Source organism: Gossypium raimondii, chromosome 10, assembly GCF_025698545.1.
Source record: "Gossypium raimondii isolate GPD5lz chromosome 10, ASM2569854v1, whole genome shotgun sequence".
Classification (NCBI taxonomy): domain Eukaryota; kingdom Viridiplantae; phylum Streptophyta; class Magnoliopsida; order Malvales; family Malvaceae; genus Gossypium; species Gossypium raimondii.
Genome location: NC_068574.1, coordinates 91,998 through 117,872, shown reverse-complemented (window position 1 = coordinate 117,872; position 25,875 = coordinate 91,998). Strand labels below are relative to the sequence as shown.

At 36.0% G+C, this 25,875-nt stretch overlaps 3 protein-coding genes across 5 annotated transcripts; all 3 read right to left on the bottom strand.

Moving 5' to 3' along the window:
- Window positions 1-45: 45 nt before the first annotated feature.
- LOC105776297 (histone acetyltransferase HAC1) lies at window positions 46-9,836 on the bottom strand. Of its 3 annotated transcripts, none has more exons than XM_012598868.2 (17): window positions 9,520-9,836; window positions 8,793-9,221; window positions 8,234-8,348; window positions 7,776-8,067; window positions 7,202-7,702; window positions 5,313-7,090; window positions 4,859-5,155; window positions 4,488-4,766; window positions 3,650-3,778; window positions 3,295-3,495; window positions 3,073-3,215; window positions 2,643-2,955; window positions 2,337-2,476; window positions 2,092-2,170; window positions 1,581-1,973; window positions 886-1,103; window positions 46-770 (listed from the first exon to the last, which is right to left on the bottom strand). In XM_012598868.2, exons 2-17 carry the CDS (start codon window positions 9,014-9,016, stop codon window positions 656-658), a joined length of 5,217 nt encoding a protein of 1,738 aa, XP_012454322.1. In that variant the 5' UTR covers window positions 9,017-9,221; window positions 9,520-9,836; the 3' UTR covers window positions 46-655. The 3 variants fall into 3 exon arrangements, with proteins under 3 accessions (XP_012454322.1, XP_052478069.1, XP_012454323.2); XM_052622109.1 differs by having other exon boundaries at window positions 8,793-9,151; XM_012598869.2 differs by having other exon boundaries at window positions 8,793-9,004.
- Window positions 9,837-10,495: 659 nt separating this feature from the next.
- On the bottom strand, window positions 10,496-18,244 carry LOC105777404 (uncharacterized). The gene is made up of 13 exons (XM_012600660.2): window positions 17,998-18,244; window positions 17,580-17,811; window positions 16,489-16,618; window positions 16,270-16,372; window positions 15,392-15,515; window positions 14,715-14,780; window positions 14,309-14,347; window positions 13,910-13,990; window positions 13,779-13,826; window positions 12,350-12,400; window positions 12,185-12,253; window positions 11,265-11,507; window positions 10,496-10,987 (listed from the first exon to the last, which is right to left on the bottom strand). The coding sequence occupies exons 2-13, from the start codon at window positions 17,733-17,735 to the stop codon at window positions 10,736-10,738; spliced, it is 1,362 nt and encodes a 453-aa protein (XP_012456114.1). The 5' UTR covers window positions 17,736-17,811; window positions 17,998-18,244; the 3' UTR covers window positions 10,496-10,735.
- Window positions 18,245-22,011: 3,767 nt separating this feature from the next.
- Window positions 22,012-25,875, bottom strand: LOC105777119 (tyrosine-sulfated glycopeptide receptor 1). Its single transcript, XM_012600186.2, is given in 2 exon segments — window positions 22,012-23,438; window positions 23,441-25,875. Coding segments are annotated over 2 exon segments (3,258 nt in total). The 5' UTR covers window positions 25,530-25,875; the 3' UTR covers window positions 22,012-22,269.

The window sequence follows — 25,875 nt, the reverse complement described above, 5'->3', positions numbered from 1 at the left end:
AAACATCACTTTGAAATTTAAAAGATACTACAGAAGACAAGTAAATGGTAAAAGAAAAATGTTTACATTAGAATTACATAAATAAAATAAAATCAATATGACATATGAATTGCTGCTGGAGTTCTCCAAATGCTACTTATTTAAGAAGCAATTCTAAGACCAACAATGTTCAAAGGGGGAAAACAGCATAGAAAAAGGAAAAGACTTTTAAAACTCCCTCCCTCCCTCACATCCCCATGTAATTAGAAGAAAAGAAAAAAGTCAATAAAATACCAAATTAGAACAATTATAGTACACTAGCCACCCCACCTCCACCGGTACCAGTCCACAGATAAACTAAGATGCAAAATTAAAGAATCACCGACACGCATCACTACTTCAACTCCGACACAAGAGGGGAGGACCATTGTTACCAGCTGTTGCAGGCACACCACATCTCTCCAACAACTTCCCTTGCTGCCAGCTTCTCTTTTAAGGGAATTCAGTCATTCAAACAATTATTGCTCCCTTAATCAATCTGTTTTATCCTTAATTGTATGCCTATCCCCTTCCGAGCTTCTAGATGTGCCGGTTTTCCCCCCATCGCCACCTAGTTCGAATAAGTGAACCAGTGGAGTAGCATTTTCTTTTATCAAAACATATTTACAGTTTGGTTTTACCCGGAACTACCAGCAACCTCTGCAGCTCTCTGTCTCATCATCTCCATCACAGCAGCCCTTCGCCGTGAATCAGACTGTTGCTGAAGCCTCTTCAAATGGTCCTTAAGATCTCTGTATTAATTAACAAATTTAACGTTATCAGATTTAACTTTAAACCCATGAGCACAAACAGAGAAAGAAGCATAGCATATGACTCTTCAAGAAGGTTAGAGACTTGTGTGTGTACCTGCAACGCGGTACATGGCATTCGGATTCTTTGCATGCTCGTGCATGAAGTTGCAGTAGATACCACATTTTCTTACAAAGTACACAGCCACCAGAAGCACGTGTTTTGCATTGGATACCATGGCGGAAAAGCCCCTTCACTTTCCGACAATTTGGGTATTGGCAGTGCGCAGAACGACATTGTGATGCATGCACCAAAAGGTCAAGCATTTTCCTAAGCTGCAAAATGCCAAGAAACAATCATATTAGAATAACACATCTGGAATCAGCCATATTTGGACGCATACAGTCACACTTATTTTCCAACAATCTATTTGCCAAATCGGAAGGAAAAATAATATATATATATTCAGGTAACATAAATACTTCAATGCGAGTTAGCATTTAAAATATTGGATATTCAAGTGCAGAGGGCCAATAAAATCTCATAATATCCAATTAGAGAGTCGTTTAGTCAAACATTACCAGGCCTTTTAGGTTCAATAAGCCCCAAGTAAGAATAAAAAGGGGTCTTGATACAAGCTATCATCAGATATAAACCACTGCTGTTCTCTTAACTAATATAATATAGTATGCCATAAATACCACATGCATGCTTGTATGTTTAAATGGCATTTAGCCAATTAACCACACCCAACGAATCACTGCGAAGACAAAAAACAAATACAAAGTTCAAAAATTTTAAGTAAAAAATACCTGCAGAACCCGTAGTTGCCTAGCCTCTTTATTCTGTGCATCACGTTCAGCCATGGATGGATGGTTTGTTAACTTATGAGGATGATCAATACCCCCATCCCGTTGGAAACATGCATTGCACACATCGAAATCAGGGCAAACTTCACAGCGCCAGCCTTGACCAGTTTCAATGTCCAGATGACATACGTTACAGGTTGTCACAAATGCAGGAGCAGTTGGATTGTGAAGATGGTACAGGACCATCATCGAGGAATGTTTAGCCCGTCTTAGGGTATCATACTGATAATGATTCCCTTGACAAAGACTCAAAAATGCCTGCCTAGTATCAAAAAATTCACTCTCAAGAATTTCATCTTTATCCTTTGTATCAGTAGGTACATCAGTAATTTCAACCTGCACAATAACAATTTTCCAAAATAAAAAACCGAGTTAGAAAAAAATAAGACAGGTTTGCATAGCAACAAACAAAATACTGGAAGTAAAATTATGGTTAGTACCCTGAGAAACTTACAGGATAGAATACATGTTTTTCCCTCTGATTGATGGGATGTCTCTCTCTTTCTTCACGTTTCTGCTCTACTTCATAGCACCTGTGAAAGTATAAAGAAGAAGACGTTAGAACACAGTCCTAGTCAGAGGAAACAAGAATAGATGAAGATAGTAATGGGAGAAAAGACCAAAGACAGGAATTGCATCGATCAGGCTTCTAACCAGGGGAAAAGGAATACAACAACGCGAATAGGGTAGCAATCTTACTTATCACAAATTTGAAAGTTTTTGCACTGGTTGCAGACCCAGCGGGTTCCAGATACCATTAGAATACAACAATGACTGCAACAATGCTGCAAGTGAACCATGATAAAATCCTCCTTCATCGGGGAAATGGTCTCACCAAGCTGAAGTGAATCAAGAAAAGAGAAAAGGAAAAGCATAAAATAACCAATTAAATCCTTGGATCATTACAAGAAAAATCCAAGATAGCAAGAATGGTAATTTATCACATCTAGTAGCTTTGAACAGGAGCAAAACAAGAGCTAAAAGATTAGGAAGAAAAGAAATTACTTTATGCATCAGTAGCAGATCTTTGGAGGCGTTAGCAGAGAGATCAGACTGACCAGAGGCTTTTAAAGCCCTTTTTGTTATGGTCTTTTTCGTTGTTCCTTTTCTGTTCAGCTTTCTGCCATCTTCTTCTTGACGAAGTTGATTGATTAGATCTTCGGCAGCCCCAGGCCAGTAATCACCATCAAAATATGGCAGCCTAGCAGCTGTCACCTTGGCCTTACATTCACCAGCGTATACAAAGAAATGATCATATAAATTAGTAAGATCAACTACAATTTTTTCCTTGGCAGCTTTCCTTAACATCGATAAATACCTGAAACAGCATCACACATACTAGGGAGATTATTCGACCGTGTCATTATAAAATTATAACTTCAGATGCAGATTAAGGAATTAAGAAGAGAAATTTCTTGAATACTATTTGCATTACCATTCTCGCAATTTATCTGATTTAGGTGTCTTTTGAATTTCTGGATGACAATACAAGATATAATCTTCACCCTTTAGTGGAGGGCAAGCCCATATATAGCAACTTGTAAAACCACGCTTCTTGCAGTATTCAAGGTATCCAATCTGGAAAATAAAGGATTAGAATCCGATACCACAGACAATGATCTCAATTAAATAGAATTCAGGAGAAGCTTAGACTTACAAGAATTTCATGGTAAACAAATGTACGGAGGGCCTCTCCAGTAACTGCTTTAACCTCAGGCCGGAAATACTTGACTGAATCTAGGTATGACAGATAAACACGGCGCTGATTTGGGAATGCACATTCTGATCCAAATTCTTGAACATACATGCCAAACAAGCATACTTCTACCCCTTCTATCTTCTGAAACAACAAAACTACCTGAAAGAGAAAATAATAAATTATTAGCATTTAATAATTAGAATTTAAGTGCCAATCCAAACATACAAGCATGGATTACACTTTATCAATCCCAACAAGAGAAAGCACACAGACAGAAAAGCATGTGTTTAAGCTTAATCTATACCCTTCACACCTTTGATTTATATGGAAATTCTGGTGGGTAGTTCTCTTCTTGAAAAATTTCAAGAAACCGTGGCTTCACTTCCAGCTTTTTGTCAACTGATGAAACAACTCTAACTACAAGTGCCTCAGCCCCAGGAACCTGGAAATATCGATGAAGCAACAAATGAGCTTATTACCTACAGCAGCAGAACTCCATGTAGAGGACTAGCATGTGACTTCAAAAGAATGAAAAAGAAATCAACAGGAATGCCAAGAAGAAACTCCATAATATAAGCCAAAGGAATCTGAAATTTAAACCCCATCCTATGATTGATAAGCTTTGGAAATATCAATGAGAAAAGAACAAAAAAAGAAACCAAGAATACCAAGAAGAAATTCCATATACAGAAAATGGTTAACTGGCCCAAGCCAAAGGAATGGGAAGTTTATGCTAAGTCATATGAATGATAAGCTTTGGAGCTAAATGACCTATAACTAGATAAAATGGGTAGCAAATATTAAACACCAATCAAAGCCACTGGTCTTCAAACATAAATTAGGACAGATACAACTACTCCAATCTTCAATGTTCTCCTCAGCATAAACAAACTCACTCCAAGCAACATGCTCAATCACAAGCAAAAGGGCTTTAACTTAGATATCCCTACAGTTTTTGTTACTTCAATACATAACCAGAAACAAGGAAACTTACTTGAATATTACTTTTCGTTCTTACTTTTGTTTTTCTTGTGTATGTGTGCACAATTTTGTAACATATCAAACATCTTTCAGCAACAAAAAAGTCAAAAAGGACAAACATGTGTAACATAGAATCAACCGTCAGCAAGAGATCATGATCCATTAATCACCTCATCATAACTTTTTCCTTGAACCCTTGCCCTCTCTAGTCTTTCCTGTTTCAGTCTCCTAAATAATCGCTGCTCTATGTGGTCACTAAGGATTGTTCTTGGCAAATCTTTGGCCCCAAGGACAGCACTCTGAGGTAAGGGCTTGCGCTCTCCTCTTTCGACCTCGGTAATATAGCAATTGGGGCAAGTATATTCAGCTTGCCCGCCGTCATTCCTTCGACCATTAAATAAAGCACAAATTTGATGCTGCCAAGCCTCACATTTGTCACATTGAACCCACTGCACAATTTTATGAAGACAGAAAAATGAAAACACAACTTCTAGGGATGATCATGAAAGATAATTGCACAAAATGTAAGCATTCTACAGACCCATTCTTCAGTCTCTTCATCATTCTTCTTCTTCTCAAGCCTTCCTTTTGGAATGGCAGTTCCATCAACAATAATGGTATCTCCACGAGCCTCATTATGACATGGAATACAAAAGTAATGTCGTGTATCGCCAGCTCCCATTGTGTAGTACATTGCATTCCGCTTAATGCGAGCACCACAAGTGCTACAATAAATAGGTGGTGGTTCAAAAGTAAGTTTCTCAACTGCACATAATTGACAGGAGTTCTCACTCATTGAGTGCTCCATTGCTTGGTTCTTTTCAGCCTTTGATTTACTCTGAAAAAAGTAAAGAACTATCCTCAATACATTTTTTGTCACCAAGTCCAGTTTCTGCTTTCGAAAGCTAGCACATATTACCTCCTATGATTTATCAATGATCTACATACAAAAAATAAAGCTTCAAACAAAGCATTACACCACAAATGAAGTGTACCTGGCCAACCCATTGTCTGAGACCTTTAATATGCTCCCTAACTTGCTCAGGGGTGAACAATTCAGTCAATGATACCCCCTTTATTTTTGGTTTCCCAGACTTAGTTCCAGATGCATTTTCAGAAGACTGTGCTGTATTTTCTTGATCAGCAAAGTCAGGCTCCTTCTCAATCTTAACATTTTCTTGCTTAGGCAGGCCAGAAAATTCATCACATGTAATAGGTTTTCCATCAGCCTTTGGTTTGCAAATGTCATCTCCATCATCCTTCATCTCAATAACAGCAGGACTACCTTTAGCAGAACTCAATGGGACTTCCGCCTTTACTTCCGTAGGCTCAGGTTTAACTTGCATACACCTGTCACCATGTTCGTAATCTTGGTGTTTGATATCTTTAGATATATGAGGTTCAGTAACAGCAGAACCTGATACTGCAGGACCTTCACTTTCAGCTATGGCAGACCGAGAAAAATGCTCTATCTTCATGCGTTTTAGTGAAGGTTGTATGTCAACAGAAGTATCAATTGCTGTAGTTGTAGAAGTCGTTCTAGCTGAAACATCTCCAGAATCATATGTTCTAGTAGACCTACTACTCAAAGGTGGCAAACCAGAAGTGGAGTTTAGACAAGCACGGGCCTTTTGAGACTGCACATAATTGTTAACAGGAACACAAACAGGGCAAGCTATATTTGTACAAGTCTTGTGATGACGAATCAATATCTTGGAGTGATGGCAACGAGGATACGAGCATCGAGATGACTGACACATATCCATATGACTCAACAACTTTCGGACAGTAAAACAATTACCATCACACTTTCCCTCGGAGGCTTTACACCTACGAGCATGACGCAAAAACAAAAGCCACCTCACTTGATTTCTGAACTGCCGATCATGGCTCCCATTTCCAGATCTAGAGATGGAAACCCTTGAATTTGATTGATCCAATGAGCTTCTAGGAACAACCATTGGACTAATAGTAGATGCATCTGCAGATAAATTGTTACGCTGAGCTTCATCCTGCACGGATATTCTCTGGCGGAAATCCTCTTGGACATTCTGCTCATGTGACATATCCCCAGGCATTTGAACCTGAACTTGAGAATGAGGGTGCCACTGACTCCGCACAGCTGATTCCAGCTGGGATCCAGCTGAAAGTTTATAATCATTATGAGACTCTGAATCCAGTTGGTGTTGATGCAGTATCTGTGGCATTTGTTGAGAATTCTGTGGCAGCGACAAATGCATATCCTGCTGACTAGAGAGCTCTTCCATATGGTTCTTCTGCAACTCAGGCTGAAATTGCTCAGAAGGTTGCTGATGTAAAATCTCATCATGGTGTTCCAATCCAGATTCATGCTTAACTTGACTGCCTATATCAGATATCAGCTGAGACGGACTATAACCACTATTGCTCAGCAAATTCTGATGCTGCAGGTTTTGCTGCTTCTGCTGATGTTGTGAAACCTTCTGTTGTTGGAACTGATGGGGCTGCTGCTGAAATTGTTGATTAGACTGAAGGATATTATCTATTGAAGAAATGGGAATTTGGAAATTCATCTTTTCAAGCTGATCCAGGGACTGAGGCTTCAGATGGGCAGCCGATTGCACACTATGTAAATTCGACTGGTTGCTTATCAAAGAAGAATTTGTTCTGGACATAGACTGCAAATTAACTGGGTTGAAATTCTGAGAGTTGGCCATTGATCCAACAGATGTTACAGTACCATACACATTTCCAGAACCAAAAGAATCGGCATTGTTCATACCATATCCATCACCTGAGGAAAAGAATTGTTTTCTATGAGACAACTTGTATATCCAATAACTACATATTCACATTCATTATTACTAGGAAATATAGGGGCAGAGAGACGAAGTCAATATGCTACCTTGCACTAAGGGTCGCTGATGTTGATCAAAGTGTTGTTGCAAAGGTTTAGATGAATTAGTATAAGGTGTTGCAGTCTGATATCCCCCAGAAGCCCCCAGTTCATTAACAATTTGCATATTGTTTCCCATCATCCCTAATGCACCACTTAGTGACCCATTAGGAAACCCAAAATTTTTCGGCTGCAAGCCAGACCTGATGCCACTGCCCATTTGGCTACCAATGGTCTGCAAAATAAGACTGTTTTGACCACCAATGTGTTGCTTCTGCTGCTGTGGCTGAGAGACCATAGTTGAATCAACAGTTGAAAGCCCACCAACATTATTAGGAGGTTGATTATTCACGTAAGACTGATTATTAATGCTACTGTTATTGTTATTACTATTAAATCCTGGAGTGGGAATCATTTGGCTAGTCATTCTTGGGACACCAATTGATGACATCCCACCAGAAGCAATGGGAAAATTTGCAGGCGACTGTTGATACCCATTAGATATATTTCCTACAAAAAGTACCATTCAGTTAGCATCAGCAGGAAATGCTATTTAACTTTAAAAGATAAGGTTCAGATTCACCTTCAGATCTACTGAAAGAGCCACTACTCATGCCACCAGTTGGCAACAGATTTCCTGCATTCACAGTTGTAGGAGCTATGCTAGCATTGACAGCAATCATAGAAGTATCTATAGAAGATGTAACCATGCTAGGATTGCCACTGTGCGACATACCCGGGGTCGGTATCATGGTACCAACTGCTGCTGATGCCGAATTAACAAGCTGTGGATGTCGTTGGTTGTGTACATTTCTGCTACCCTTTATTAGAATCTGTAAACGTTGCTCTAAAGTATTCAAATTTGCATAGTCCTCCTAGAAAAACAATTTCAAGCATTAGAAATAGAGGGGAAAGAAGGTTGTAGCATAAAAATCATCAAAAGAATGCAAAGTAATGTGCTTCTATAGCATGGAAGAAAATAAAGAAATGAGAAAAATAAATGAGGAAAAATAAAGGAAGAATACAACTAAACTAATTAACCTTTGTACGAGCGATCTTAAATAGACCTTCTTCCAACCGTCTCGCAAAATCCCGAAACTTCATCATTGATGCTTCAGTAATAGGATGCTGGTTCCGCAATTTTAGAATCTCAGTGCTGACAGAAATGAGATTGGTAGTAGTAGCATTAGGTATCAATAGTGATCTCTATACATACATACAATAACAAGACAATTCTAAGACGGAATTGCCTAATCTCTACATATAGATTGATCAAAGAAGAAACTACCTAGCGATAATGATTATATAAGAATCAATGACAGCGAAGATGATTATCTAAGACTCAGCATCTAGCTGTACACAAGCATCACAAACATGCACAATTGTACATGCAAACACACATGCATACAGAAAAGAAAATGATGGAATGAAATAAGCAAAAAAGCTTCAGTTCATGCTAAATAGCATTCAGACAGTATAAGTCAGCATCTAATGCACCTTCTATTCCAAATTACTCTATATAAAGTTTAAATTAAATCAATCAGCAGATGCAGACATTTCATAAAACAAGGTAAACAATACTACTTATAGAAAATCTTACATCTTTCCTCGCATAAATTCACGTATTCTCATGAGGTCCGTGTCCATATTCAACGTATTATGAGGACCTCCAGTGCCAACAACACCAGAAACACCCACACCTCCAGCAACACCTAAATTCTGCATCTGGGAAGGCTGGAGAGGGTTCCCATTTTGCTGGGGCAATCCCCCTTGATTAGGTACCTGTCCTGATATCTGTCCTGACATATGTGCCTGCACATTCATTTCTATGCTTATTCCTTCTTCGTTTTTTCCTTGTTTTAGTAAGAACCACAACTAGAAACAACTACATAACTTATTCCACACTCTTGCCGTACAATACAACCATCCACCACCACTCATGCTTCCTTCTTTGTTTCCCTTGTTAAATTATCACTTCAAATACATCAGTGTCACGGCATTCTCTATATATTATGCACCCTGCTTATATCTTTGAGGAAAATTGAATAAATTAACTCATAATCCAATGATTAAAGCTCAAATACAAAAAATTTAATTGTTTAACAAATCGAAACCAGAATTCACTAAATTGGATGGAATTATGGGAATTACGATCAATGAAGCAAGAAAAAACCCAATTTGAAATTCAAAGATAAAACAGGATCCTAATTAGTGAATTTAATTAGTGAATTTAACACAAAGAAAATCAATAACCCTAAGATAATAAATGAAAAGAACATTACTTTCCTAAATCATTGAAGGAGATAATGAAAACCCTAAAAACAAACCTGAAGAAAGAATGAAAAAATGAAAGCAGAAACAAAAGTAGCTTCGATCGGAGCTTCGAGACTTCCTATAGTAAGACGGCGATCGGGAAATAGAAAAGGCAAGAGAAAGGAGTCGGCGAAACACTGCAAGAATCACACGTGCGAAGGGAAATTGACACGAGCGTACGTTGCCAAGAGACAGTATGAGACGGAGACGAGAAGAAGACGACGAAGAAAAGGGGGCGAATCGAATTAAATTTCCAGGGATTGGGGTTTGCAAATAGAGGGCTTCAATTTGGGGATTTTGTGGGTCTGTTTTTTTTTTTTGTTAATTTTTAATTTTTACACTCTGGGAAAAATATAAATATTAAGTAAATATTTATTCGATAAACGATGATTTTCTTTTTAATTTTGTTTTGGCCTTGGGACTTCTCCTTTTCGATCTTTAAGTTTTTTAATAGTAAATATTCCCTTAATAACGTTGCAAATCTCATAATGGACTTAACAATTCTTTTTCTTCACTTACAAAATGGAGAAAATAATTAAAATTTATCACGGAGTTTTTAATTTAAAATAATAAAATAACTTTTTTAAAAACCTAAGTTTCATAGTAGTAAATCTTATTTTGATATTATTGAAATGCCAATAAAATTAGTTTAACTTTTAAATACATATATAGGTAATTATTTCTATAAAATATTTAAATGAAAAGTTAAGAGTGTATTGTTTGATTTTCCGCTTGTTTTCTTTGTTGTGTCCATCAATGAAGCCAAATATGGATACTTGAAGAGACCAGGCAACACGTGATATAGGAGATAAGGCAAACAAGTGTAATATATGAACTTTTAGCGGAAAAGAGATGTTATCCCGCAATACATAGCTCCAAATGTATGTGCCAAACATGTATTATTAAAAAATGAATAGTCCGGGTAATATGACATAGAAGATGTGCAAATATATGAAGATTCAGTAAAACATACGACGACATTGGCAGATATTTATGCAAAATAAGAGCTTTAGGCAGAAAGGGAAAAGAAATGGATACATAGATGTATCGCCACTGCCGGCGGAAAAACACCGAAAGGCAGGGCTCAAAGAACATTCAACAACCTAACCATCTTTGCTCAGTCCCACTGTATATCAATACAACAAATAAAATATCTATTGAATTTTCTTTACAGTGGAATCTGCCGGATAAGGCAGCCAAGGACCAAGCAAAAAAAAAAAAAAAACCAAATTAGTTATATGTTGAAGGCCGCGGCTTCCGCGGAATGTAAAATGAGTTACTGTAATCGATTGGTGTATGCATGAGAGGATTCCATCTGTCAAACACAATTCGGCCCCCACGCCCCATTCTTCCATGAAATTTATAAGGTGGTGTAGAGGCACCATTTTTTGTTGAAGTATCAGATGGGGGTACAATGTTTGCAGCTGCCAGCTTATCCGGAACTAGTGGTTTTGTGAACAACAAAACTGGCTCAAGAGGATCCTGCATTAACCATACCGAAAAGAAAACCAGAGAGACAACCCACACTTGGAAACATGAGACTGTAACTTATGATCGAGTTAAATAAAGGCTTATACGAAATGCATATCTAAAATATAGTCAAGCCCAGCACGAAAGTCAGAAAACCAAGTCTACAAGCATCTGTTCTAGAATGTCTACTTAAATGGTTATGATATGACAATGCAAAATTGAGCAATTTTGTTTGGGAATTGCATGATGGAGTAGGAAAAAGAGAGCATGTCAATTTGATGAGACATACCAGTTTATGGAGCCATCCATGCAACAAATGTCGCCGCCGGAACTCTTGCTTAACACTTGCAGTAGGAGCCATGCCTACATTAGAATCTGTTAGAGGTGGATTCTGAACTGCAGCAGGTCGTGCACGTGGACGGCTGTTTGCAAGGTCATCCGAGTCCATAAACTCATCTTCACTAGAAGCAAACTTGCTAGATATTGGTGGAAATCCAGGAAGCGTAATATCTTCGAGGAGTTCAGTTTCGTGCTGAAAATTCATTAAGAATCCAAAGCCATCCAAAATCAATTTTCAATTATATTAAATTGCATTTTCTAGAGCACATTAAAATTTATTTTAAAAAGGATCAAAACCTACACAATGAACAGATGCATTGCAGTAAGACGCCACCGATCCTTTTTTAAACAATGGAAGCATCAGAAGTTAAGAGACTAGTCACTGGGAGAACTTTTTATTGAGAAAAAATGGCATATGGCAATGGAAATCTCTTCGAAAAACCGATCTCTTTCAAAAGGTACCAACAGAGCCTAAAACATGGGAGACTACCTGTGCTATCCTATAATTAAGGATATTCTCATAGAGGCTCAACATCGTCAGGCAGATTTATTACAAATTTCATCCTATTTTAATGTTATTTTCCCTCTATTTAGGTCAAAATAGAGGCTTCGGACGACAATCTTCATGTTTACCAGAACAACAGACCCAACAATTTAAATATTCCATTCACTATCCATTGGTTTAAATTATTTCAAATAGATTAAAGACAATAAAATCCAGGCATCTTACAAACAACATTTTGAATAATAAATAATAATTATCATCGGTTATTGCTTAAATGCTTACAAAAGATTAAAGTCGATTAAAACGCAATCCTGGAAACTATAAGAGAAAAGAGAAGCAAATAATAAAATAAATAGTAAGTATACCTTGTACTTCATTTGGATCCTCTGAAGACTAACTTCACATTCCAGAACATCTCTCTTCTTCTCTTCTCTCTGCATTCAATCACAACCCAAGGCATTATTGCTTCAGATGCATACATAAGACTTTATTAGCAACCAATATGCCTGAAATTGACTGAGGATGAGCACCTTAATCAAAGCCTCAAGTAAGGTCTTGGCTTGATCTAGGTTGCGCCTGACCTGAGAGAAGTCAGGTACAAAAGGAAAAATTAATTTGAAAAACGATTGATGATAAAAAATGCATGAATACAATAAAAAAGAGAGTAGAATATTTACAGTCCAAAACAATGTTAAGAGTAGCATATTTACAGTCCAAAACAATGTCAAAATAAAAACAAACATATTACGGGCTTGAATTGACTCGAGCATATTTCCGTAATTACTCTTACTTTTGTCTACATGTTCAAGAATAGAAATTAAAAGTAAAAACAGATTTGAGTTCAACACTTGCAGGTGCTTAACACTTTCTACTGATGTAGAAAAACTTGTGGATAACCAAAAATTAAAAAAAATTCCATCCTTTCTAATGGCCTTCAAAGAAATGCAATACATGAAACTATGTTTTTGCATGATGCAAGATCTAAGCAGTCGCAAAGCTAGGAGTATAGTTAACACGGGAGGGGGAGGGGCTTGAAGGGTGCATATATATTATGGAAATAAAGATTAAAAAGTAAATTAATTGTTACTAAAAACTTATTAAATATTCTCATTTAACTTTAATAAATATATTTAAAAATATAAAAATAAAATTTTAATATAGAAAAAGTTTCAAAGGTCTTGAGCTAGATTGAGTTTTGAACAAGCTTTTTTTTTTTTTTTTTGCTATTCAAGCTTGGCTTGATTCAAAAATAAATTAGTATGAAAATATTAAATTTAAACATCATAGATGACATTGATATTGTGAACTATATCTAAATTTCTTATAATCAAATAAAATATCAACTTTTGACCATCGTAATTAATGTTGTAGCATATGTAAAGTTCTAATAGGATTAAAATTTTAAGGTTAAAAAAATTATTTTTGTAACTAAAACAATAAAATAAATATAGAATTATTTCATATTACAAAAGAAAAATAAAGATTACATACAATAAAAGAAAGTAAAATACAAAGTTTATATTAGATATTGTAATGATTTAACTCTCTTTTTCTCTCTTATGAACATATAATGAAAAATATTAAAGCAGTAACTAACGAAAAGGTAACAGGGATAATTAAGCTAATAAAAAGAATAGGTTTAAATTAAATGTGTGACTAAATTCACTATATCAAATTACAATATTTATAAAAATTAAAAATTTGGAGGGGCCAAGGCATAATTTTACCATTAGTTTCTATAACAATACAATTCGAATAAAAGATTCATAAATATCTTTGTTGCGGGGAGGGCCGGGGTCCCTCCAGCCCCTGTGGATTTGCCCCGGCTCTAAGCTAAGTAAGACAATAACTTTGCTGACCATGAAAGTATTATTTCACATAAAGTTCTCATGAATGTACACTGAAATGGACAGTAATTATGTTCAAAAATTAAAAGAAATGGACAGTAATTGTTCTCACCTGGCGAAGCTTTTCAAACGACTGCACATTGTTTTCCCTCCTTTGCATCTAAAGGAAAGATGGCACAAACTTCAGGTATTTAAAGTACAAAAAACCATATCTAAGGTTTACAACCAAAGTGGAAAACAAACCCTTCTTGTGTGAAGTCTGTGAGCTTTTTCCCTTGGCCTAAAGACATTGTAGGGGTTGTTATCATTAACTGGTGGAGGAGGCTGCACCACAAGGGAAAAGAATATAAATGCTACTTTCATTAACCAATCTGTATTGTATGGTTGAAACATCATTTTATGTTTATATATTGTGTATGTAAATAATTATATTTATCCAATATAAAAATAGATTTGAGGTATTTATTTCTTTAAATGTGTATGATTAAATCAAAATTAAAGTTTCAAGTATACATTTGAACCATAATCAGAGTTTCACGTGTATAACTGCACCAAACTAAAGTTCATATATACATAAAAAATGAATATATGTTGCATGTATTCATGGAACAATCATCATATGGTATAAGCGATAAAGCCAACCTGCAAGCGGCGTAAAATAGGCTTCTGCCACCGTTCACGCTGAAACAAGAAAAGAAAAAGACAGAAACACAAAAATATTCTTGTTATTACATAAACAATAATTCAAGAAGTCATCACAAGCACTCCAGGAGTACAAGGCAAGCTATCATATTAGGATAACAATTCAAATTATGTAACAGTCACATTTTGCATGGACATAGAAGCTGCACAGTACAAATTATTTTCATCAAAATAATGGCACCTCCTCCACTAATATCAGAGTAAGCAATCTAGCTTCTCAAGCCAAATTTTAATTAGTTATTTAGATACTTCTGAACACCATGAAAATCCAAGCAGGCTTCATTCACAAAGATTCTGAATCTCGTACAAGTCCTTAAAACATCCAGATATGACATTTGTTCCTTACCTTTTCTTTCCAATAATTATAAACCGCCTGAAAGACTCCATATTTGATGGATTGAGATTGCAAGGCCTAGCAATTAAAGCAAACCAGGAAAATTAGATTAAGCATAAGGTTACATTTCACTCCAAATGATTCAACAAATTAGATTATTGATTAAAATAACAAATCCAGAGGCAAGAAAAATAAACATGTTACTAAATAAGATTTAGCATTTGGAGGTAAGAAATAGGGTAAGAGTTTAACATCTTAAGTGCAATAATATCTCTTTATCTTGCATCAAAGTTTTTAAGACGAACGAAAGTAGGGAAGTCAGAATTACAGAAAGAAACGAAAAGACACAAAATAGATTCTAGGGCTTCAAACCAGCTGGTCTTGGAAATAATATATAAACATATAACGGTAGACTCTAGGGCATCAACCATCATTACATCAGAGGACAGATAACTCTATTAAGAGAAACATATGAGTCATTTTTACACTAATTGAATAGTAATTTTTATAAAGGTCATTGAACCTATAATTAGATGAACATTTTAAGTTGAAGGAAACTGTTAAAGTTGACATTATCCATGGTGTGATATGCATAGATATGAAATGTAAAAAAAAAAGAAAGAAAGAAAGAAAGAAAGAAGAAAAACATCAACTTGGAGAGCATCTGCATGATCAAAACCAATATTCACCTCAATAGCAGCATCCATCGTCAACAACACAGGAATTGGTGAAACAAGAGTAGGTGTTATAACTCCAGCTCTTTCACGAGCTTTATGATCCAACACCTCCAACTTAAAAAGCAGACTCTCCAACCTGCATTATAAAGCAGAACTGCAGAAGTGATTATGCAGTTACGCAAGTAACACACTTGAACTGATTTGAGCTTGTATAAAATATGATAACATTTAGGGTGGATCTGCCAAAGACCATGAGAACGCTTGTCCTCTGTCTGGGTTCCATCTAATAGCACTATCATTTTTGAAAATATAACAAGTTAGTAAATAGGCTCTTGTTGGCTACAAAGAAATTACGCTTGCTTCAAGCAGGTATAGGCATATATGATTAAAGTGACAAAAACAAACAAACAAAATACACATGCATGCTAAGGAGCTGATAGATATTTATTGTTCATAAAATGGTTCAAGCAAGTGAATACGCAATCTCTGATACAAAAAAGCTAGATTCATGCGACTAAAACAACACCAAGTATAAAAATCCACAGAAGCCCACAGAAATAAGATCCCTTACAAATTTTAAATCGCATAAAACAAATTCTGAGAACTTTTTTAGAGGTTCATAGATTGAAATAAGATCAGCTACATAAGCTTCTTTATGCTCACATTCAGACAGTTGTAACAGTCTAGAACGCTGCCCACTATCTTCAAACTCAAGGGTAAAGAAAATAAGGCAAAAGAAAAGAGAGCAAATTAAATAATCTTAATAGAAATATCAGGTGAATAACTGAAAAAAGAAAAAGAAAGGAATTTCTGAAGGAACAATGTATTACTCAAACACGTCTACTTGAACAGAAAAAATGCAATAGTATAATCAAGATTTAAGTAATTACTTTTCAGGTGCAAGAATCTTCTTATCTTTGTTGTAGTCTTGAAGCCAATCTTCATCCTCATTATCTAGATCATACTCAACAAACTCTCCAATCTCAGCCCGGGCTGCAAATAATAGAACAGAGTTTCAGAATGCTAATACCAACAGAATTATCACTATAAAATAACCATCCAAATTAGCTTTTAAGTCTCAATAAAGGAATCTATCTGGTTCCACAAACCTCCCCTTGCTCGTAAATAGGATGTGGGTTGAAAGAACGTGCGAGAATAATCTCTTTCATAAGTATCCACAACAACAAACTGAGGTGTAGGTATTTCAGGAGCCAGTTTCTTGGTAGCAAGTGGTTGCACCTAAAAAAAATTACATCTACTTCAATAAACAAATATTTTACTATCACAAAGGGCCTCTAGGAGAACTAATAACCTAGAAGCATAGATACATGTGAAATTACAAATAGCACAAGTCATCCTGAAGAAGTCTGCTCATTAGCATGCTGTTATTAAAAATTGCCCAAAGTCATACATCTATGGGAACACTTTTGGTTGGTTGAAATAATATATCATTCAGTAAAACAAGTTGTGTACCCAATTCTCTGGGATAGACACCTTTAGCAATACAAGTTATACTTCCAATTAATCTAATTCCATCGTCTTTGCACACATTCCTTGGGACCATACATCTACCTATAAACTTATTAAATTCCTTGAGATTTGGTCAGTAGGTACTTTTTCTGCTTGCTTTTTTCTTTCAGAAGCAAAACAATAAAATTGCATGTTTGGAAGAAATGCAAACAATACTTTTGAAGGATTATATTTATTACTTTCTAGATAGCAAAATGTATAGTTCTACTATATAAACCGATTATTTCACAATTACAGTAACATATTACTTTCTTGTTCATTTCAAAATTGATCATGAATTGTTCTTTACCTTCTGCTTTTGCCTTCTAGCAACTTTTTAAGAAGTAAATATCAAGTAGCAAAAGCATCAACCAAAAAAGCCAGAGCCTTCAAGTAAGGTGCCAAGTCATACTAAAGTTCTAGAACAAAAATATCCTCAACTGTTGCAAAGCCCTAATTTCTATTAGCAAACTATGTTTATATGCAAATGCAAATGTCATAATTTAAAACCAAATTCCATTCGCATAAGTAATAATTTAAAACCCCCTGATTTTGCTTCACTTTAAGATTACAAATTGCAAGTGAATTTGAAGTATGAAATCAAATTATTCAACAAAAATAGCCTTAAAGGATAATGCCAAGTCACAGTGAAGTTTTTGAGCTATGAAAAGCAAGGGAGTGAAAAGGGTACCTCGGGTTCAACTTCGGCAGCAGCAAGACGGAGCATTTGAGAGTTGCGAGTAGCGGAAGTTGGAGTGTCATCGTCTTCAAAGTCTTTGACTGACTTAACAATCGGTAGCTTTTTGTGTATGTCCAATGGGCGTGGCCTAAACGATAGCCTGCTCATTTTTTGTTCTTCCTTTTTCTTTCACCTCACAGCGCACTCTCAATCGATTCAGTTATCCCACATCGAAACCAACACACTAATTGAAAAGATAACAAAGCGAAAATCCACTTAACAATTCAAATTCAAAACAAGAAAAGGGGGAAATTTAGCACTTGCATTTTCATGCACTGGTTCATACTGAAAGCAAACGAAACTGTAGGCAGAGCAATCATTGGTAACAACGGAATTGAGCAACAGGAGATTGAAAAATGGAGAGGCTTACATTGACAAGGGAGAGGTGAAACGGGAGATTTCTAGGGTTTCGTTGCTGCTGCTGGGGCAGGGATCCTGAAATCTCTTAGATTGTTTGTAGTAAACAAAAATACCATACAATAAAAGGAAACGGAAACGAATTCGATTTGAGAACAAAAATTTGGGGATTAGGGATTTGTTTTGATTGGAATTTAGAATTTTTAACGTAAAAATGGCACTGGCTAGGGTTTCATATATTGAGTTTTTTTAGCAGAAAAGAGAAATAAAAATAAATAAATATTTTTTAAAAATTGATGGGTTGGAAGTTGGAAGACTTGAAAGGGAAAGAAGGAGATAGGTCGAATTGCTTGTAGATGGCTGTTGTTTGGGCCATTTAATCTTTTGGGACTGATAATAGCCCATGCCCAATTTAGCCTTCCGATTTATGTTTTTATTTTATTATCCATTTGTTGTTTTAATTAATGCCTATCCAAATTTATGTTCTTTTATCTGTATACATTACACCTAAAGTTGCTAAACTATTAGTAAATTTGCATTTTGATTACTCAATTTTAAAATGTTACAAAATATTCATTGAATTATTCAAATTTTTTTATTTAAGTTACTAAACTATTCAAAAGTTTTTATTAATTTTTTTAGTCTGGCTAGTGAGCTTTAAGTGACGATTTGATAATCAGTACAATGGATCAATATACATCGACAAGTAGAAGAATATATCTTAGATCCAAGTCGATCTGACGGTTAGTGTTGAAAATCGAAGAATAAAATTGTTTGAATTTTGGTTCATAAATTTGATGTTCAAAGTTATTTATGAAAAATTTTGAACGGTAAAAAAGAAGAGAAATGAGAGATTTTGATTGGTGCAGTCAGTGCGAATGGAGAATGTCATACAACAATGACTTTAGCAGTCTAATAACTTAATAAAAACTTTAGAATAGTTTAGTAACTATTTTGTAACTTTTTTAAGTTGAATGTCCAAAATGTAAACATACTAACAATTAGTGACTTTTGATGTAATTTACCCTAATAATTCATGTACATTCACTCTCTTATATTATTTTTCATATTCCACAATTCTATTTGACATTTGATTATGACATGCACATAAAAAAAACACAAGGGTAAACTATACTAGTAGCTACTCAATTATTAGTATTTTGGGTCACTTAATGATGAAAATTTACAAAATGGATACCCAATTATTAATAAATTTTATTATTGGTTGTCCAACTATGAAATTTTACAAATAGGTCACCTAATTATTTAATTTTGTCCTTTTGGTTACTAGTTGACTAATAGTGGCAACTATAAAATCGACATAACACTTTAACCTTCAACATTTATACATGGTTTCAATTTAGTATTGATTCTAAAAATCTAACCCTCAACATTTATACATTGGGTAATTTGGTCATTTTGTAGTTTTTTTCTTTGTGACCTTTTCACTTAAAAAGTTAAAAAATCTATGAGCTAAATTTGATTGAAAATATTCAAAAATAGAAACACCCAAAAATCAAAGATAATAAATTTCATCATTTCTCAGTCTTTTAAAATTAGCTCTCGATGTCAGAAAGAAAAGTAAAATTGCAAAAAGGACCAAATTACACAATATATAAATGTTGAAGGTTAAAATTTTTAGAATAAAAACTAAATTGACTTAATTTTTAAATGTTGAGGGTTAAATTTACTATTGCGAAAATTTTAAAAGCTGTTACCGTTAGACCTCCGGCCTCCAGTGAGCAAAAAGACAAAATTGAATAGTTAGGTAACCATTTTGTAATTTTTTATAGTTGGGTAACTAAAAAAGAAATTTACAAATAGTTAGATGACCAGCGGTGTAGTTTACCCTTGTATTTTTTTGGACCGTATTTTAATTAATTTTCTATTAGGACTAACAGAGAGTTAAAAGAATATTGGGGCTAGCGGCCCATGGACACCAAAGCCAGACTCGAGATTTTATGTTTTGTTTTTCTACGAATGGAAAATTTTGGCGCTTAAGATGGGATGGGAGTTTCGATTCGTACTAAGCAGGGCAGCTTAAAACGCCGAAGCTGATTCTTTTTTGCCATTCGTTCGTTCGCTCGCTCAATCATTCATTTTGTTTTTTTATTGCAGGTGACAATTTAGTGATTTACATCACAAGCCTGTTGCAAGTTTAAGGGAAGAAATAAGAAAGCTGCTCCATACTTCTCGTAAAAACTTTGTTATGGTAATCTTGCTGGTGTTTTTTTTTTTTGGATGGATATAAATTGTTTTTTGTATATCTGTGTATTGTCTCTTTTATCTTGTTGGTTTCGTGTGAAATTTGGTTTATGTTTTGATTGAAATTGGAGACGACTTTTGATTATTTATTTGAATTAATGAAGCAATGATTAATCCATCGAGGAAGAGAAAACATGGGTTTCTTATGAAAAATAAAGTCAAGATAAATCTTGGAGGACCTTTGAACATGTTTTGCCCGATTTAGGTGTGGTTTGGATGGTGTTTGAAGAAATTTCTAAGTTCTAATTGTCTGGTGTTGGTGGTTTCGCTATCTAATTTCCTAAGTGTTTTTGGAGTTCCATTTTCTTTTTGTAATGCTTTTTCTTTACTTCCCATTTTGCATTCCACATGTTTGATAAATTAACAAAAGAAAAAGATCATTTCCTATACCATTGAAGTTTTTAAAACTTATTTTTCAACTCCATTTTTCTATTACAGAAATGGGCTTTCTGTCAAAAAGAAAATTACCCATTTCTTTGTTTCTCTGGAAGTTAGCAAGTAACATAACTTTGATAGTTTATGTGATGAAAAATCCCGTTAGAGTATTTAGGATTATGCTAAAGGTCTTATGTTTTTCAAAAGTATATATATAAACGGGTCTTTTACCTGTTGGACAGGTTTTTGACCAATTCAACTTTTGCACGGTTCTTACATGACTTATAACCGTGTCTAAAACCTAATCTTAAGTCAGTGTAAGATAGGTGGAAACAGTGGAATTTAAATGAAATCAGAGATCTTAGACATTATAATGTATGCATGTGAATATTCATTTGTGTATACATACACTTAATATATATTAAAATTCTAGAGGTGCAACTTTATTAATGCTAGTGATTCTTGCATCATATTTAATGATGTATCTTGTTAAATTACATGATATTTTAGCAATGTATGGTAGGATTATGCTGTTAGGTTAAGTTTATCTTTTCTGATTCAATATCAAAATAAAAAAAAGGAAAGATAATTCATCTAAAGAGGAAATTTAAAATTGGACCTCTAGAAGTTCTTTAGCTTTCTATTCGTGACATTTTTCATCCGAATTCTGTTAATTTATTCAAATTGTTAAGTTTGGTTTAAATGGACTGCCTGACATATCTGCAATTGAATTTGCTGTTTATGACTTATTTCCTTAAATATAGATGTTTTCAATGTTAGCCTTATTACTTATAGCTAAGGAGTAAGGACCTTGTTTACGGAATTTGTTTTGAGTATTGATTGTTATGAAATGCTTGAGGTTGGAAGATAGAAAATATGCAAAAAAAGCAGCTCCTCATATGTTCTTTCAGCTGGGAAACAGAGTTCAAAAGATTGGACAAATCGTTCTAAAAGATGTCAGAACTCGGAACATAGCAGACATTTGTAAGTGTGATTTAAGTTTCATTTATTAGAGATGATCACTATGCACATACTAATTTTGCTTATACTACTTGTTTCACTGTTGAAGTTAGGACTAAGATTTCAAATGAACAAATATCCCCTGATATTTGGTATTGTGGCAAGGATTATGCTTAAAAGATAAACATTTATGCTGTCTTTGTAGTTTAATTTATTTGTTCTTGTGAAAATAATATACACAGTGTAACCTGCTACCATTAGCTAGATGTGTTTTTACTGCTCATAAAATAATCTGTGATGGTCTAATACTGGCTTGCATTTGTGTGGTAGATATCTGAGTGATACTACAAAAATGAACTCACTTTAATGGAAACTTTTAAAAGCTTATGTTCACTAGCCAAAAACCAGATGGTGTTTGCTTTGTAGATGCCGCAGCTAAGAAACTATCTTTCTTTTAACATACGGAAGACTAATTACCTATCTGACAAAAGGTTACAGTTGCGACCCTGGAACTATAGTCTCTACTTAATTGCGATTTCTTCTTTTTGTACAGCTGAAGTATTATGATTGGGTAAATTTTATTTACACAATTAAAAATAAAAAAAGCAAAAGTATGCATAAACTGATTCAGACATTTTGTGCAGGTATACGTATCTGTTTCGTAAAAAGCAATGAACAGCACTTTTCACGAATCTTTATTTTGGTTTCTATTGATTGTTCCAACACCCTTGAGCCACTCAACAACTTCCTGGATAGTTGGCCTCTTGAAAGGATTCTGGTTGATGCACAGGCAGGCCACATCCAACACCTGCAGCATCTCTTCATCAGAACCTTTTCCTTTCAGGAGTGGATCGAAGACTTCATCTTGCTTGCCCTCGCTCCTCAATCTCTGCACCCAGGAAACCAACTCTCTTGATGTTTTTGGCCTAGACATATCAACAGGCCTTTTGCCAGTGAGCAGCTCAAGCATGACAACCCCAAAACTGTACACATCCCCTCTCAAAGTGGCTACCCATGCTTGCCCATATTCTGGAGGAATATAACCCAAAGTACCAACAAGCTCAGTTGTAACATGAGTGTGATAAGGAAGAATCAGTCGTGACAATCCAAAATCTGCAACATGTGCCTCAAACTTGTCATCAAGAAGGATATTGCTCGATTTGATGTCTCGGTGAACAATGTGTGGCTCACATATCTGATGCATGTAAGCCAGTCCGTTACTTGCTCCCCTAGCAATCTTCAGTCGAGTTTGCCAATCTAACTGGGATGGACCATTCTCTTTCTCATGTAACCAGTAGTCTAAACTTCCATTCTCCATATAGGAATATATTAATAGCCGAAACCCTTCGTGTACACAATAACCTTGCAGGGACACCAGGTTTTCATGTTGAGCTGTTGATAGTGCTTCTACCTCAGCTTTGAATTCCCTCTCCATCAGGCCGAAATCTCCCGAGAGCTTCTTAACTGCAAGTTTGGTCCCATCTGCTAATATTGCTTTGTAAACCAAACCAAAACCCCCGCAGCCAATGATGTTTTCTTGGTTGAAATTGTCAGTTGCTTTCAGGAGTTCAAATATGGTGAGATCCTTGACTTCGTTGGTTTTGTTTGGGAACAGCATAACAAGGCTAGCATCCTTGTCAGTCTGCGGATGAACTCCAGAATATGAGTTGCAGGAAAGTGTATCTAGTTCAATCTTGTCGGTGTCTCCTCCTGGAATAATCCTTCTCTTGGACAGTATCCACAATGCTAGAACAGTAATAACCAAACCAGTACCAGAACAGATTCCAAGTACAAGCCCAATGATAAGTTTTGTGTTTAAGCGTTTTGGCAGAGTGGGAGAATGAGCAGCTCCGGTGCATTGGGGCAAATGCGCTGCACAATTGAACCACATAGACCTGGGTTCCCTTCAAAACTGGAGCTGGTAAAAGTATCAAACTGACCTCCAGATGGTATTGGTCCCTGAAGATTGTTATATGCCACACTGAATGAAGACAAAAAGTACAGACCTCTTAATGATTCAGGAATTTGGCCAGAAAGCCGATTGCCAGACAGATCCAACTTTTCCAAGTTTGTGAGATTTGATAATTGTTCTGGAATACTGCCAGAAAAGTCATTCTGGCTGAGATCTAACACATGAAGAAATCTCAATTGGCCAATCGCCTCAGGGATGTTGCCACTGAGGTTGTTGTTTCTCAGATAAATAGCCGGTGGAAGGCTGGAGAGCTGGTTATACAGCTGCTGACTGGTGGCATTATTAGGCATAACAAACACTGGGAGCTCCAGGTAACTTCTATCTACTTGATTATTGGACTCTTGCGTTGCCAGTGCCCACAGGCTTGTTAGTTCCTTGGGGAACTCTCCTGATATTAAGTTAGCAGACAAGTCTATGTAAAAAAGGTTTGGTAGGCTGCCCAACCAACTAGGAATTAAACCACTGATTCTATTTTGGGACAGGTCTAGCACCTCTAGATTCTTCAGCTTAGCTAGCCATTTGGGGACTTGACCAGTGAAGTTGCAACCTCCTAGAGCCAAAATCTGAAGATTTTGAAAGCCTTCTCCTATTATATTTTCATCATTGGGTATTGCTTCATTCATGAAGTTCTTAGTGAGGATGAGAGTAGTAAGGTTCTTGACTTCCTTCAAAATCCTTATTGCCCCGGTAATATTGGTTAGTTTATTAGTAGAAATTGAAAGGAATGATAAAGATCGCAGAGCAAGTATGGCCGGTGATATCTGTCCCTCTAGCTGGTTACTAGCCAATCTTACAGCAGTTAATGACTTGCAAGAATAAAGACTTAAAGGCAAGGTACCTGTAAAGTTATTGTTGCCAAGATCAAGAGTGTTAAGGCGTTGCAGGGTGGAGAAATTGAAGGCTGAGAGGTCTCCTTCTAGATGGTTAACCCGCAAGTTCAAAGTGACAAGATTGGTGCAGCTCATGAGAGATGGTGGCAGATAACCAGTGAAGTTGTTGATGTGAAGCAGCAGCTGTTCCAACTTGGAAAGCTGGCCTATGTCTTTCGGGATGGGGCCTTCAAATTCATTGGAAAAAAGTTCAAGGATGGTGAGCTTGTCGAGTTGGACAATGGCATCTCGGATCCCCCCAGAAAAGTGATTGAGCGGTAAGGATAGTTGCTCGAGTGAGCTAACACTGTAAATATCAGCAGGAAGTGTCCCGGACAGATTATTAAAACCTGCACGAAAGATCTGCAGCTTGGAACACTTGTCAAGTCCAGTGGGAATTTTGCCATCAAGTTTGTTGTAAGACAAATCCAAGATTGTGAGGGAAGTATTGATGCAGATCCAGGACGGAACCTGGCCTGTTAAGGTATTGTTGCTCACATTGAAAATAGTCAAATTCAGGGCTGCTTGAAGAACAGAATTGGACCGGATGGTCCCTGAGAAGTGGTTGCTGGATAAATCCAGAGTCTGGATAGGGCTGAGGCTGCTGTTATCATCTGAAATGAAATCCAGAGGCAGTTCCCCATAGAGACTGTTGTAGCTGAGATCAAGAACTTGAAGGTGATTGAGGGAAGAAAAAAACCCAGAGGGGAGAAATCCAGTGAACCGATTATGGGAAAAATTAAGACGGGTTAAAAGTGTGAGGTTTAAAAGAGATGTTGACAGATGACCAGTAAGGCCTCTAGAGGGTAGCCACAGCTGACTGACTCGACCAGAATCTGGACCATCACAAGCTACTCCTTCCCAGAAGCAACAATCTGTAGTGGTAGACCAATTCAAGGGAGATGAAGATGGCGCTGTTATGTTGGACTGAAAGGCCAAGAGAAAAACCCTATCGTTTTGATCACAGGCTGCTTGAGAAGGAGAGACAAAGAAGAAAGACTGTAAAAGTAATAAAAGAAGATTCAGGAGCAAATGAAGCATGGAAAAAGCTGTTGGTCTTGAAGCTGAAGCACCTCGAGAGGTCTCTTTGTCATCAATCATCATAGGAAACAAGAAAGAAGAAGAACAAGAAGAAGACGTATGGAAGAGAAAAAGTTGCCCAAGTACATCATTATTTGGTCTTGCTTAAGCTTGTACAAGATGGAAGTTTGCAGTAAACATCGCATTGACCTCAGCTACAGAAAGAGAAAGAGTGCATTTCCTGAGTGACGTTTTAGTTGTTTATTATAATTATATTATATTGTTATAATGGTCAGTTTTAACAAGAAAAAAGAGAAACAACAAAGACAAAAAGAAGGCAAAGGGGCTTTGTTGGGGTGTTATTATTGTTTATGATGAAAAATAAGAATTCCCAGTGAAGCGTTTACTTTTGGGGCGGCTAGCACTGGAT

What these genes read in the sequence shown, in the direction of transcription:
- LOC105776297 (XM_012598868.2), bottom strand. Translation starts at nt 9,016, where the DNA reads ATGAATGTGCAGGCACATATGTCAGGACAGATATCAGGACAGGTACCT. An exon ending in TCAGATAAATTGCGAGAATG is followed by an intron (nt 2,956 to 3,072) that starts GTAATGCAAATA and finishes ATGCTGTTTCAG; the next exon opens with GTATTTATCGATGTTAAGGA. An exon ending in GGCAACTACGGGTTCTGCAG is followed by an intron (nt 1,104 to 1,580) that starts GTATTTTTTACT and finishes GGCATTTTGCAG; the next exon opens with CTTAGGAAAATGCTTGACCT.
- LOC105777404 (XM_012600660.2), bottom strand. Translation starts at nt 17,735, where the DNA reads ATGAGCAGGCTATCGTTTAGGCCACGCCCATTGGACATACACAAAAAG. An exon ending in CGATGGATGCTGCTATTGAG is followed by an intron (nt 14,781 to 15,391) that starts GTGAATATTGGT and finishes TTTAATTGCTAG; the next exon opens with GCCTTGCAATCTCAATCCAT. An exon ending in ATGGATGGCTCCATAAACTG is followed by an intron (nt 10,988 to 11,264) that starts GTATGTCTCATC and finishes TGGTTAATGCAG; the next exon opens with GATCCTCTTGAGCCAGTTTT.